The sequence below is a fragment of the Hipposideros armiger genome, unplaced genomic scaffold, assembly GCF_001890085.2.
Source record: "Hipposideros armiger isolate ML-2016 unplaced genomic scaffold, ASM189008v1 scaffold_447, whole genome shotgun sequence".
Classification (NCBI taxonomy): Eukaryota; Metazoa; Chordata; class Mammalia; order Chiroptera; family Hipposideridae; genus Hipposideros; species Hipposideros armiger.
The window spans coordinates 1053676-1067930 of NW_017731797.1; the positions used below are offsets into that span (position 1 = coordinate 1053676).

The 14255-nt window shown below is 49.5% G+C and overlaps 1 protein-coding gene and 1 long non-coding RNA gene across 2 annotated transcripts in view; one reads left to right on the forward strand and one right to left on the reverse strand.

The window, feature by feature from the left end:
• Positions 1-8191, forward strand: part of LOC109394992 (uncharacterized) — a 12697-nt gene extending 4506 nt beyond the window's left edge. Inside the window, exon 3 of the long non-coding RNA XR_002126560.1 lies at positions 7987-8191. This is a non-coding gene — a long non-coding RNA (uncharacterized LOC109394992). The remainder of the gene's footprint in view (positions 1-7986) is intronic.
• Positions 562-13302, reverse strand: HROB (homologous recombination factor with OB-fold). Its single transcript, XM_019665607.1, has 10 exons — positions 13237-13302; positions 12206-12256; positions 8376-9548; positions 6799-6882; positions 5703-5843; positions 5003-5111; positions 4720-4805; positions 4237-4362; positions 2657-2774; positions 562-687 (listed from the first exon to the last, which is right to left on the reverse strand). The coding sequence occupies exons 1-10, from the start codon at positions 13237-13239 to the stop codon at positions 596-598; spliced, it is 1983 nt and encodes a 660-aa protein (XP_019521152.1). The 5' UTR covers positions 13240-13302; the 3' UTR covers positions 562-595.
• Between the last annotated feature and the right edge of the window lie 953 nt (positions 13303-14255).

The following is a 14255-nucleotide window of genomic DNA, read 5'->3' on the forward strand; positions in this document are numbered from 1 at the left end:
GGACAAGAAGCCGTGAGGGTGGAAAGGAGAGGGAGGCAGGTGAAGCAAGTGGCTACTTTATTTCAGAACAAGGTACCACAGCCACTCCCCTGCCCCTGCACTTGGGAACCTTGGATACAGCCAAGTTGGGCAGCTACAGGCCTCAAGAGACAAAGCAGAGGCAAGTCTGAGTGTGTTCCTTCCCTGTCCAGAGGGACAGGTTGCCACTTCCGTGGTGTGGCTCCTCCAGGCCCCTCAGCTTTCCAGGGACTAGGGAGTAAAGGAACCAGGCCCATCGTCCTCTGAAGTCAAGCTGAGATGGGAGAGCGACACACCTTCCCTGTCTCAGGAGAAGGAACGATGCGCCCCAGGGCTTAAAAGACAGCAGGGCAGGACAGCCAGTCCTGGGCTGACTTCTGGTATGCCACAAAAGATCCAAAGTGACGACAGTGCAGATTCTGAGGGACAAGGCCGATCTCGGTAAAAGTGTCCAGGGCGCAAGCAACCACAGATGTCCAGGGCTTTGCCTAGTCTTCAATCATGCTGGTCTTCCTCTCTCTCTTGGGCATGATCAGACCCAACCAGAGCCTCACCTGGGTGCTCAGAGGCTGCCTGCTCACAGTGGGTGCCCTGCCTTGGGGCAGTTCCAGCTGCTGGTCCCACAGAAGAAGTCTTCAGGGAGCTCACTCAGGAGTCCATCCAGGTCATCTGCAGAGGGGGAATGGAGAGGGTGAGTAGACTGAGTGACAACATTAGGGCTCCATGTGACTCCAGTACAAGGTTCCTGCCCTTTCGGAGGGCCTGAACCTGGCTGCAGTAGGGAGGTGGCTCTCCCTGGGCAGTAGTCCCCGGGCCAGTGGGCCTGACCTCTGTCTTCCCTCTGCTCCCCACCTACCCACACACAAGAGACAGGGGCAAAATGTCCGGGCTTTCTGCTGAGAAAGAGGCTCCCCTTGGGCCTCAGTGGTTCTTCTCCTTCCATCCAGAGGCTCAGCACCCGAGCAGAAAAGCTTCAGAGGTCCCCTGGTGCAGCCCTCTCATTGGACAGAGGGAGAAACAAGGCTGGGGAAAGCCATGATGCATTCACAATCACACAGTTCATTAATCTGGTTTCTCATCTGAAGAGGGGGAGAAAACACCATCTTCTTCCCCAAAGTGCCTCTGTGGGTGAAGGGAATGAAAGTAACAGTTCCTGACTGTGGTTCTCAGATGGGGTGCTTATGTCTCAGAATTTGGAAGCCAGGCTGCCCTCAGTAATCCCTATTGCTCCTATTATTGTTAACAGCAGCAGCTAACCCTTACCGAGTGCTTGCTCTGTGCCGGGCACAGGACCACACACGTCACAATCATCATTGTTTACGTCTCACAGTGCCCCTTCACAGAGCATCTCGTGGTAATTCCTGTTATAAACCCCACTTTACCCCGAAAGAACAGAGTTTAGAGAGGTCACACCACTTGCCCAGGGTGACCATACTCAGGCTCCATCTGATGACAGAGCCACAGCTTCCAACTAGAAAACTCCCACTTAATGGATGGGATCAGGCAGCCAGCTATGGGAGTAAGTCAGACTGGAAACTACACCTGCAGAGCCTAGCTCCCAGTCTGGCCAAGAACACTCAATAAACACCACTGCTGGAAGGATATCAGTTAGTCCAGGGGCACGTGAAATTGAATTAAGTAACCAGCACTGCTCAGGGGAAGTAGGACTGGAATTTGATTATAACAAAAAAAACTGCCCCTCACTAGCTATGCTGTGACTATTTGGAGAAACATTATGTTAAATGAAGGGAAATGAGAAGTCGGGAAACTGGGACTCAGGGTAAGAATTATATCTGTGTCTCTAAGCCCTGTCTAGCCACCACTAGCAGCTGCCTGCTGGGCAGATCTACCCCTACAGTGGAGATGCGACACCAGCCACAATATTCTACAGGCCTCTCCTCACTCTTAGTCCATGACCACTAGCAACCTTGTCATCAAGCTTACTTACAAGGAAAGAATGCAAGGTTCCAGAGAAGATTTCAGCGTAAGGGGAAGGTACTTTTTCACAGGATGTAAATAAATGGGTTTTGTTTTTTAGTCTACTAAAATTTGGTCTACTATGAATTTGGTTAATGTGGAGAGTTGAATTTGTGGAATGAAAAAGCTAAGGACCAGACATGGACTGTGTTGACTTCACCTGGGTGATGCTATCTTCTGAATAACAAGTTGACCTTCCCCTAAGAGGTCTGTATTTGGGCCTCTCATGTCTGTATCCTGGTCCCATCCGAACCACATGGATATTTGACACCTCAGCACTGCCTGGAGGGCCTCCGAGCTTAGTCAGGATAGGGAAATCTACCTCTGTGGTCTGGCCACCAGCCCACAGAAGACTCATGGTGTGGCACAAGGATGGTGCCAACCCACCTCCTCCTTGTGGCTAACAGCACATGGCCTGGCAACGGGTGAGACCAGGGGATCATGCTCGATTTGCTTCATGTGGCCCCGATCACACTGTTAATTATTGTAGTTTGTGGCGGCAGCCTTGCCAGAGAAGACACCACATCTGATTTCTGTAAGATTCCGTAAGATCCAAAGATTCCCAGCAGGAGGAACAAGATGCAGCCCGAGGAATCTGGCTAAGCTAGTCAAAAGGAAATAGGAGAACCTCTTCTGCTCCTGGGTGGCCTGCCTGCCGTACCTGCTTCTGGGAGTTCTTCCTCAGGGGATGCTCCTGCCTCTGGGTTCTGTGCTGTTCTGAGGCTTTTCTTGGGCTTCGCTGTCTCAGGCTGCAGGCTGTCATGGAAGCTTCCTGGATCCTGCAGACAGAGCATCCTGTTACCAATGCTTGTGCCACTGAAACCCCTCTGGACAGTACCTTCACCACTCAGACGACCTCAAAGGAATAGACAGGGGCTCAGAAAAGACAGGACGGAGGAGTGTGGCAGGGGCCAGTCACCCAGGCCCACACTGCACAGGAAGGGAGCTGAAATGCCAGACATCCAAAACAGCAGATAATTAGAAATACAAAACAGAAACAAAAAAACCTTTTTGGCTGATTTTCTTTCCTAATTCTGTTGGTATCTGATGTTTTAGGAAATCTATATAACTGGAGCAGAGAGTGAAGAGGCCATTCAGAAACACGTTGAGGAGTTAGCCTGGGATTAAAAATTATTGGGTTGTCAGAAAAGTCATGACGCATTTTTGCAACGAAAAACAGAAAAAATATGTCATGACTTTTCCGACAACCCAATAACTGTTAACAATCCCCAAACTAGCTAACATACGGACAGGTTAATTAAAATTAGTAACTAAACCATTAACCATGGTTAAGCCTAGGGAATGGGAATAGAGAGTCAAGTTTTATGTTTTGCTTTATTCTGTACCATTTCAGTTTTTTTTTCAGTGAGTATGGATGACTTGAAATTTAAAAGAAAAAGAAAGATGATATTTTTGAAATGGGATGCTTTTGAGAGAATGTGAATGGTTAAGGGGAAAGATGGGGGAAATGGAAGTAGTAAGTTAGAGCTAAAGGTGTAATTTGACTAGAAGTCATTGAGTCTAACCCACTCGTTTTACAAATGAAGCAACATCAGGGGAGGAGACAGGACTTGCCCAAGGTCACATTACAAATTACCCAGGTCTCCTGACTCCCGGGTCAGACCATGACAACAGTCCAGGATTCCAGGAAGGGTGGGGGTGGCCAGAAAAAGGGACGCTGTGTGCCAAGTCGAGGCCAGGCTCTGCACTCTCACCGGGGAGTAGAGCTGCCTGGAAGCCCGGTCTGCCTCAGTTCCCAAAGTGGGTGTACTCACCTGTGTTCTCTGAGGGTGCCCCCTCCCCTAGCAGAGGTGGAGGCCAGGAGGGAAGACACAGAACAAGTGATATCTCACCTGACAGGCCATCTGTAGCTCACTGTTCTCTTCACAGCTGCCTGTAGCAGATCTGACCCTCAGTCACTTACTGAGGACCACCACTCCCTGGTGGACCCTCAACTTGGCTAGTTCTCAAGTGACTGCTACCCTCTCTGATGTTCAAGCCTGCCATCAGACACTCAGGGATTATCAAGAAGCCAGCTGTTCCTCTAGGTCTTGTTACTATGCCATCTGTCAGGTGGCTGGACCAGGGACAGGAGATGGCCCTGCCCCCAAAGGCATCTCCTCAGCTCAGGACAACTGCCCCTTTTATACCTCTGCTCTTCAGGGTGGAGGAAAGGAAGAAATCAGAAGATTTGGGCAGAAAGTGGCTCTCCCAGTCTCCATTCCATCCTGCTCCCCTTACCTTGGGGAAGGGTTGAAATGGCTTGAGGAAGTTCCCATCCCCAGAATCTGGGCTGTAAATATGGACCAGGTTGTTGGGCGTCACGTTGAGGTAGTGGTTTCGGAGTGAAGGAGAAAACACTCCAATCTAGAGTCGAGGAAGGAGGAGGTCAGTGCCCTGATGGAGGGCACTAGGTGCTGCCAGATGGCCACCTGGTCCTGCCTGCCTCTCCCTTGGTGGCCTCTGTACCAGGGTCACACAAATCACTCCTGCCCCAGCCATGGTGCCAGAGCAGAACCACTTCCCATACCCTCCTCCCCGCACAGCACAACCCCCATGACCATCCGCCCCTGAAGAACGGGAGCCAGGCTTTTACCCAGCTCCAGTAAGCCCAGGGTCCAGCAGCAGCCCAGCCACTCCTTGTTGGGGCACTGGGAGGGAAGGGAGCCAGACAACTCGGGGGCCTCCTCTAGGGCAGGAGGGGTGAAGAGAAGCTCCCCATACCTGCTTCAGCAGCAGCACTGAGCCAGGCTTCAGCTCATTTTGGCGTGTCTCGAGCAGCAACCTATGCACCGTGCCCTGCATCTCTCCTGCAAATACCACATGGCCCATCAATCTCAGGGTCAAGGGCAGCACAGTGACTGGTTTGGGCCCTGGCTGGAAACAAGGGACGTGGGCTGCTCACTGCCTCAATTTTCCCATCTGCAAATGGAGAGCGTGACTCCTCCTCACCTCCTGACCTCAATGAAGGCCACTCATCAGGTACTCCCAGGACTTAATTCCTCACCCGTGGGGTCCTTGAAAACCACACTGGCGTCCATTGTGCTCCGAGTCAGGGACTTGATCATCACTGCCATGTTGGGGACCTTGTTCCTGGGAAGCTGCTTCAGGGCTGCCTGGTTACAAGGAGAGGCATTTGCTGAGCCAGCCATGTCCGGCCTATAAGGTTCCGAAGTGTGCCAGGGCAAGTCAGGGAGTGGGGGGTGAGAGCGAGGGCAGAGTATAGGTGATGACCTTCCTTTGTGGAGAGCAAAGGGGCAGTTTAAAGGGCTCATCCCATCTCCCTCTGGCAATCCTGCATTTCTCTCCGCATCTCCTTTCTTTTCTATGTATTTACATAGAGCTCCATCACAGCAGGCCATGGGCAGCATGTACTAACATGCACTAACATGTGTCTGCAATCGACCCTTGACCTCTGGGGAACTCTAAGGGTAGCAGGGTGCTTACCTCACCCCATCCAGGGCCTGGATGTGCAGAGACATGCCCATAACCCGCTCTCTCCTTCTGCCTGTGCCCAATACTGTGGGTAGTAGTGAAAAGGTAGGTGAGTGGAAGATACAACCAAAGGGACTTCATGCTGCTGCTCAGAGACAAGCCCGGGGTAAGAGGGAGCAAACGGAAGCCCCTTTCCTAAGGTGGAGGAAGATAGTAGGTTAGTGAAAGGGATAATGGTCTTCCCTTCGGGTCTCAGCACCCAGGACCCTTACCTTCCGTAGCACCATGACAATGCTGTAGGTAGAGAGGAAGCAGGTGGGGTCTCTCTCATCCAGGCCCAAAGCAGATTTCATGGTCAGCCAAGGCCCTCGCCCAAAATCCTCCTCCACCGATGCCTGGGAACTTGTAACAATCTGGCACCACAAAGCAGAGGGGGAGCCTGTATTAATGGGTCCACCATGCTACAGACCTCAACTGAGACAGGATGGAGGGGTGGGAGAGAAAGGGCGAGTTCCCTATAGATGATTGCCAGTTTCTCCTTTCATTTATGTCCAAGGTCAGAAAATGGTACGTGAAATCTGGTCACATATCACATCTTTCACTTAGCAGCAATAGCAAAGGTACTCTTTATTTTCTTTTATTTTAAATCAGGTCTTGACTTTAATTACATTGAAGCAAAAGGCAATCCATGCTTATCTCTTACATTAGACTTGAAAAGTCTTGGGGCTAGGGAGCCCCCACATACATTGATAGGCTTCCAGAGTGCCTTAGCCATTTTGAAACCAGTCATGTTTTATTAGGGATGCCTCTGGCTTTAACTATTAACCCTCTCAGATAAAAAATGCTTTGGTCCAGATTTACTGCTTTGATTTGAATTGGACTGGTGGATCTGTGGAGCTGCTAGAGAGAATTAAAAGTAAAAGGGGATCTGAGGGCAGAGCAGGTGAACCAAAATGCCAGGGAGGCTGGAGGTTGGGTCTCACCCACTGGAGGCAAGATAAAGGAAGAGCCTTCCCAGCTTAATTCCCAGAAATCTGAGAGGAAGGGCTCCCCAGATACAATTTCCTAATACTTATTCTACTCTCTTTCTGAGGAAAGATGGAGTTAGCTTTCTGTCTTAGATGGGAAAGAAGGCTTGGATCCATGGCATTGGTTAATACCCAGTTGGCATCAGAAGAGCCTTCACTTTATGCCAGTAAAACTGCCACTTCCCCAAATTGCCTTATCCAAATACCCTGTGGTGTGTGAGTGACCCCAGGGAACAGAGCTAGCAGCATCAACTCTGGTTCTCAACTCCTAAAACGTGCAGGGATGTCCCTCACTCTTAAATGATGCTCAGGAAGATAACATTTGCTCAGAATTAGTTACCTCTGTCTGGAATTTAGCCAGAGCACCATGAGTCGGAGTCTGGGGCGTGGAAACCATGATCTCCTCCAGACTTTTCCCACTGTGCTACAAAGGGAGAGGGAGAGAGGAGAAGGAGAGAGCAAGCTCAGCAGCTGTTATTTACAAGTGCAGCTTCTTCTTGTCTGGGTTACATAATGAGTTAGGAAACTATCAGGGACAATTAACACATATTACATCTCTCCTAACGAAATCTCAGAAGCCTCGTTGGCAGCTCAAAAAAGACACTTTGGGAATGTGAGGAAGCTGGAGATGGCCCAGGAGCAAAACCCAGGGATTCCTGAAGTTGGCAATGACCTGAATAGAGAGGCCTATGATATGTGAAGGGACAGCTTTCGGCAAGTCCTTTCTCAGGGACCTAACCCTTCCCTATAGAGATCCAGCCCAGGCGGAATGCCGATGGCCTCCTTGGATTTCTCTTGAAGTGCTAGGGAAGAGCAACTAACAGGCAGAAACTGCTTCAAACACCTTTAAAATGCAAGGAGAGGGGCGCACCTACCAAAACCAGACCAGATCCTCAGAGTCCAGTGATCAGGGATCTAATCTAAGACTAATTTGATGGATCCTGTCCTTCCACCACTGCTGAAATCCAAACTGTCAGCACAGCTCCAGCTTCTCCACGTGACCCATCCATTAGCCACAGTGAACGCTCCTGTGGCTCTCTGAGCATCCTGCTTTTACACCTGTGTGCCTATGCACATACTCTTCCCTGTCTCCCTACTGCTGAAATGTCCTTCAGAGCCCAGCCTTCCAACACACACACCTGTTAACCTCCTACTCATCCATTCAAAGCCCACGCAGCAAGCCCAAGGAGCCCAGTGTCTCCCAGCACCCACGGAATGACCTCTGCTCACACTGTGCATTTTATGTATAATTGTTCGCATCTGCTTCTTCTATTACACCGTAAGCTCCTTAGGACAGGAACTATTTCTATTTTAATCTCTGTATTCTCAGTTCCAAGCAAATTGCCCAACACATGTAAGTCCTTCGCAAATATAAGTGAGTGAATCTTCCTACCCCAGTGCTAGCAAACAGTAGGTGCTCAACAAACGTATGAAAATTGTGCAGTTCTCAGAGCCGTAAGCACCCCTCTCACCTGTGGTTTTTCAAGCATTCAATTCTTCCCTCCCACTTCTTTTGATTCTTCCACAGCTTTGAAGACCCTCCCCTTCTGCACTTCCTTCCATGACTCCCCCCAACAGTGAAGCTATTCTGGGACTGGACAGTGCTGGAACCCTGCTTCTCTCCTTCACCCCTCAATGGCCTGGAGGCTCTGGCTTCTTCCAGAGCGGGGGATGGCAAACTTTTGAGACGGAAGAGCCAATCCTGTCCCTCACAACAATTCAAAAATTATTCGACAGCCATAAATGTATTTTTACAAATAAGAAAAAATCCTTTAAAAATTTTATAAATGGAACTATGATAGTTTTATTTTCATTTTCAATTTTACTTCAGAGCCACATGTACATACTCAAAGAGCCGCATATGGCTTGTGAGCTGCAGTTTGCCGACCCCTGTTCCAGACAGAAGCTGTCACTCACCTGGTGAGGCAGGATCCCTGCTGGGCCAGGGAAGCGGCGTGCTTTGGCTTGGGGGGCAGTTCGTGTGGGTGGCTGCGGTGTCCGGTTGGCAGCAGTGACCAGCTGCACCAAGTGGTTGGTGACTATGGGTGTCTGCAGAGATGCTTGGGGAACCAGAGAGGAATGGGGGCCCTTTGGGGTGCTGATAGGAGACTCAACAGAAGACACTGGAGCTCGGGGCCGTAAGGGCCCCTGAGGGAAAAATCCAGAGACAGTCCTTGAGGGAGTAGAACAGTTTGAGTTGGGAGTTCGTGGGCCAGGAAAATGAGATTTGCCACTCAAGCAGGCATTTGGAGATTGGAATGGCTGACTGGTGCCATGATTTTGAGGACTTCTCTGAACAGGCCTGCCAGCAGCTTGGAGAGGCTGGGGTGCTCGAAGAGGGGGACCTTTGGGAGAGACTTCCCATTGGGGTTGTTGAGCAGGAACTGTCGAGGCAGTTGGAATAGGAAGGTTACCCGTGGCACCAGGTCTCAAGTGGGGCTGTGGAGGCCTACAGTGGACAATAGAATCTGGAGGCTGATCCTGAGCTGACGTGATACTAGTTATGTGGGGGGCGGGCATTGGCCCCTTTTGGCAAGATCTGCTCAAATCAGCCACCCGAGCCTTTTTAGCCAATACTGAGTCTTCCCGCTGTAAGGTAGGCAGGATTCCTGTGGTCTCACTGCCAACTCCAAGTTCCAGCTCTGTGCCAGGTCCTTCTAGCTCCATGCTTGCCAGAACCTTATCAAATTCATCTTGTTCAGGTCCCTCAAAGCCACCAATCCCCTGCTGTTGGCTCTCAAACGTAAGCGGAGGGTGGGAGGTCAGGGGCCTTGCTGGCTCTCTGAGCACTTCTGTCAGTGTCACTCTTCTCTGATTGCCGGTCCAGCTGTTGGAAGTCGAGACAGGCTTTAGGGAGGTTGTTCCTGTGAAAGGTGGACCCCTGAGCATACTGGAGGTAGGAAGGCGGAGACCCAGGGCTGGTAGGCCCGAAGCCTCTGAAGGAGTAGTGGGGCCTGATGGCAGCTGCCTGGAAGACTGTGCCTGCACAGTCTCTTGTGGCCTTGGAGGCACAGGCCTGAGGCATCCAGCATTCGTAGGCCGTGAGCCTGCAAACTGGTTCTCTACATCCTCCACAGCAGACAAGAAATCCTACAAAGAAGCAGAGATGGTGCATTATGGCATCTGGAAATCAAGAAATACTTTGATTTTACTATTTCAGGCATGTGGTATGTATGTGCAGAAACACACAAGCAAGAAACCGAGGCATGAAGGCAATGGTGGAATCTCTCATTGCCTTTGACCTTGCCCATGAGCCAACCACCAGGCTTCCACCAGAAACATTCACAGGCTAAGTCTTCAGGTAGCATCTCTCTTTCTTCAGTCTCAGGTGTGTGTGTGTGTGGGGGGGGGGGTTGGGGGTAGGTGGGGGAGGCAGTGGTGGCAGTTGGGGAAGCAGCAGGAGAAGCAAATACACCAAAGCATACCAAGGAGTCAAACAAATCACCTAAGGTCACAAGAAAACTAGCTTTCTGGTATCCAGCCTGTGCACTAGGGATCTGTCCAGCTGGTCATGCTGCTTGTCCTCAGCCCACTCCTCACCCCCACCACACACACACACACACACACACACACACACACACCCTTCAGTAAGTCAGAGAGGCCTAGTAGGCAGAAGTTAAATATAGCTTTTCAGGCAAGTTAAATTAAGTATGGATTCCAGTTGGGAAGCAAAGTGAAATTGAAACCTTCAAGAGCAACAGACCTGTTCTGAGGGTGGTTTTGAGTTAGAACTGCTGATTTAACTGACAGGAAGGTCCCCTTGCCCCCTCCATCCCTGCTGCAGTACTGGATGAGAAACGTTTTTCCCTGCTTTGTGTATTATCAGGAGAATAGCATACTCCAACACAACTACCTTAGGATTTAATAATAATAATAATAATGGTAATGATAATAATAATAATAATAATATCAGAATTACTGCAGCAACAAAATCCTGATGACCCTGGAAGTTGATGAATCCCTTTTCTCAGGAAGAGCTCACTCTCTGAGATGATGTCATCTGCCCTGGGAAGGGGGAAAGGGACTGACTGGTCACGGAACTTGAGCTGTCAGACTCCTTTACTCTTAATTTCATTACCAGCCTAGCAGTCCTACCATCACCTGGTAAGACCCAGGAGGGTCACTTTAACAGTCACCTTTTCAGCCTGTAATCACACATCTCCAAAGCTGAAAGACAAACACAAGGACACGTCTCCTTGACAAAGCTGGCAGTTTTGAATTATTTGTAAAAACAACAATCAAGTCCCCAAGTGATAACAAAAACATCTAACATTTGAAACCTCACTGGGTGCCAGGTACCATGTAAACATTTTACCAGAATTCTCTCAATGGCCCTCTGAATAGGTAGTGTTAATATTCCTGTTTTATGAATGCAGAAACCGAGACTCAGAGAGCTTAAGTAACTTCACAGAACCAGGACTAGACCCTATATGTGCCCTTGTCACTATGTTTTAGGGTCTCAATGAATGAGACAAGCCAGAGGCTGATTTTTAAGATGTCTGAGGAAGGTCATTTTTCCCCTTCAAACCTCAAAGGGAGTGTGGGTTGGGGCTGCCAGAAGGATTTCTGATACAGCATTCACATGCGGCACAAATTAGGCATCTGGACAAATTTTAAAATGTGATTTTAAAAAAAAATTTTTTTTTACTGGGGAACAGCCATGGTCATTGGTTACACAATGCTTTTGTGTTACAATGGCATAGTTGACTCTTTAAAGGAGGGCGCAGCTCACAGTGGCCCAAGCAGGGATCGAACTGGTAACCTTGGTGTTATCAGCACCACACTCTAACCAATGCTCTAACTAGTCACCCATAAAATGTGATTTTTAAAGCCAAGCTCTGGGAGAGAAAAAGTAGGTTTAGGTTTGAATGGCTTGTCACTAATAAAATAGAGCAATTTTATTCTATAAATGCAGTTTAGTAGTTTCCATGTATGTTAGACTGGTGTCAGGGAGCCAAGATCTCATCCTGTATGTTGGTGCTGTAGTCTTAAGCAGGTTGATTTACCTTTTTGGGCTTTATTCACCTAAATCCTACCTCTTTTTGAAAAGGATTTAAAGTCACAATCTGGGGCCTCCCAGATGAAACTATATCTGTTGGATCTAAGAGAGCTGTAGAGATCTCTAGCTTAGTGGTCTCCAGCTGCCCCCAGAGGTTAGAAATATCCCTGCCTGAGCCCATCACCAGAAATTCTGATTTAATTGGTGTGTGGTAGAACCTCAACAGGAGTGATTCTAATGTACCAGCTTCAGATCTAATCTAATCCCTCATTTTCTGAGGAAAGAGAAGAGAGGGAAGAGCATTTGAGGCAGAAGAACATCCCTCCTAGTACAGGAGAAAAATGGAAGGCCAGAGAAAGAAGTCATTTGCCCTAGCTCACATAGCCAGTTGGTGACCCCAGGCCTCTTTCCTTCCAATAATAGTGCTGTCTCCGGCTCTCCATAAACTTTCTTCCCACCTCAAGTATGTCATCAAGGAGGTGATTCAAATCATCCACACTACACAGCTTCCAGACAAGGGCCCTTATAATTTAAAGGTATGACAATCAGGCAGCTCATCTCTCTGGCTTTTTATTTGTTTCTAAGACAGTTAAGTAGGCTGTTTACATTTCTCATCATTTCTCAGCCTCTCACAGACAAAAAAGATGTGCATATCAAGTAAAAGGAGACCGGGGCAGACTGCTCCAAAATGTTCCCGACCTGGGTATTTACATCTTAAGACCTCCTCTGATCATCAACACTTCCTTACCTCATCTTCAAACTCCTCTTCCACAGCAAATAGCTTCTGCAAACTGCATGCCTGAAAGGAAAACAAAGCAATCTAGGTTGGAGGAGAAATACTTACTGTTTGCAAGTACATTCTGTCCTCACTCTGCTTCTTCCCAATTCTAACAAGACCATCAGGTGTACTGTTTTTGGTTTGTTTGTTTTGCTAGTGTTGGGGGAGGAATAAGGGATTAGGAGAGAAGAGATGGGATTTATTTAAGTCTTAGATGATTGAATCCCTTCTCGTAAAATAACCCACTGAGGTCTGCCTGTATTAATCTTGGAAGAGGGGGTAAGAGGCAAAGGGAAGGCTGCCTAAGGGAGCATGGGTTATTCTTCAGACAGCACTGTGCACATGGGCCTAGGGGTTTTGCAACATCCCAAAGGTCTGGCCTGAGGAACCTTTGTCAAACATAAGACAGGACCATAAATCCAAGCATGCCCAGCACAGTGGACTCGTTTCTAAAACCAAGCCAGTAGTTTCCTTCTATCTAATCCCATGCCCAAAGGCTAGGGTCCCAGGAAGGTGGGATGCCCCAATCCACAGTTCCTTCTTTCTAGGCAGCAGGGCTGCTGTGGCCAGCTCTTAGATGTATATCAAACTCAGAGCCAAGGGCTGTGCCTAACCCCAGATGCCAGGGCAGCAAGAGCTACAGTTAGGGATACACGCCCAAGTGTCCAAGGATCAGAGTGGACGGGTTGGGGGGCGGGGGAGGGCTCAGGGGCGTGACGTTTGAGCGCATGGGGATAGGATGAACAGGAGTTCTCCAAGAAGAGACGGAAGGTAACAGGAGAATAACAGGCCCCGAAGGCGGTGGGTGGAGAAAGCCTTCACGGGGTCTCCGGGCGCGTCCATGCCAAGCCCTGACTCGAGCCCAGGTCTCCTACCTCACCGAGCTCTCATATTTAAACCCTAACCCGGCCCTGTAACTCGTACGGGTGAGGGGCTGGAACCGGAAGGCAGTTAGCCGGCCCCGGGACCTGGAGGCCCGGCGGCCCGGGGCGCGGCATTACCATGGCGACGACTGGTGGGTTTCGGCCAAAGGGGTAGCTGGGCAGGCCCCAACTCAGGGGGTCGCCGGGGCCTCGGACTTAGCCCGGAGCGGAAGGGTCGGAGTCCGGGCGACCTTGTCCTGGGGCGAGGTCGAAGAGGTCTCTGCGACCCGGGCGGGAGCCCAGGGAGGGTCGCCAAGAAGCCGAGGTCCCGTGCCCTAGGCCGCATTCGAAGTCGCCGCCACGCCAGTGTCTCCGCCCTCTTAAAGGGGCGGGCCTATTTCTATCCCGCCGACACAAAGGCCATTCACCCTCCGGTTTTCCGCCCCGGTCTTAAAGGGAAACGGATGGGCTCTCGGTCGCCCCCCAGCGGCTCCTAGGACGGGGTCGGCTAGTTCTCATTAAGCCAATGATGCCCACCCTCTCTTGTGTTAAGCACACTAGGGATTAGGTGCTTGAGCGTGACTCTCATTCACACCAGAATCCACCCCGTTGGTTTGTTTGTCTGTTCATCTATTAATATTTATCCATCCATCAATCCATCCATCTATCCTTGCAACATAATTATTAAGCAAAGATATTCTCGGTCTGGCTCTTTTTCATCCTTCATGCTTCAGCTTAGATCTTCGCTGTCACCTATTCTCTCAAGTAACATGCCTCCCCCATCACAACTATTTTCTTCTTAGCACTTTTAATAATTTATAATTGTCGTGGTTTACACAACAATTTATTGTGTGCCTTTCTTACTTAGAAGCTGAGCTCCCTGAAGGCAGGGACCTAGTCTGGCTTGTTCAACCTTGTATCCCCAGCACTTAGCACAATAGAGTTATTGAATGACACAACGGCTACTTTGTATCAGGCACTGTGATTGACACTGGGGATAGAGAAATGAATGACTCCTTGTGCCCTCAAGTTCACAAACAAGTCAGGGAGACACAGATCAAAAGATAGAGTCCAGGAGGATTGTGTAGAGAAACAGGGAGGGGCCTAGTGAATGCGAGTGTTTGTCACTAAAGCCTGCTGTGGTTAATGACCCTTAG

Coding starts and splice junctions, on each gene's coding strand:
- HROB (XM_019665607.1), bottom strand. Junction 6,883..8,375: donor CAGGGATCCTGCCTCACCAG/GTGAGTGACAGC, acceptor CTCCCTTTGTAG/CACAGTGGGAAAAGTCTGGA. Junction 688..2,656: donor GGAAGAACTCCCAGAAGCAG/GTACGGCAGGCA, acceptor CCCCCTCTGCAG/ATGACCTGGATGGACTCCTG.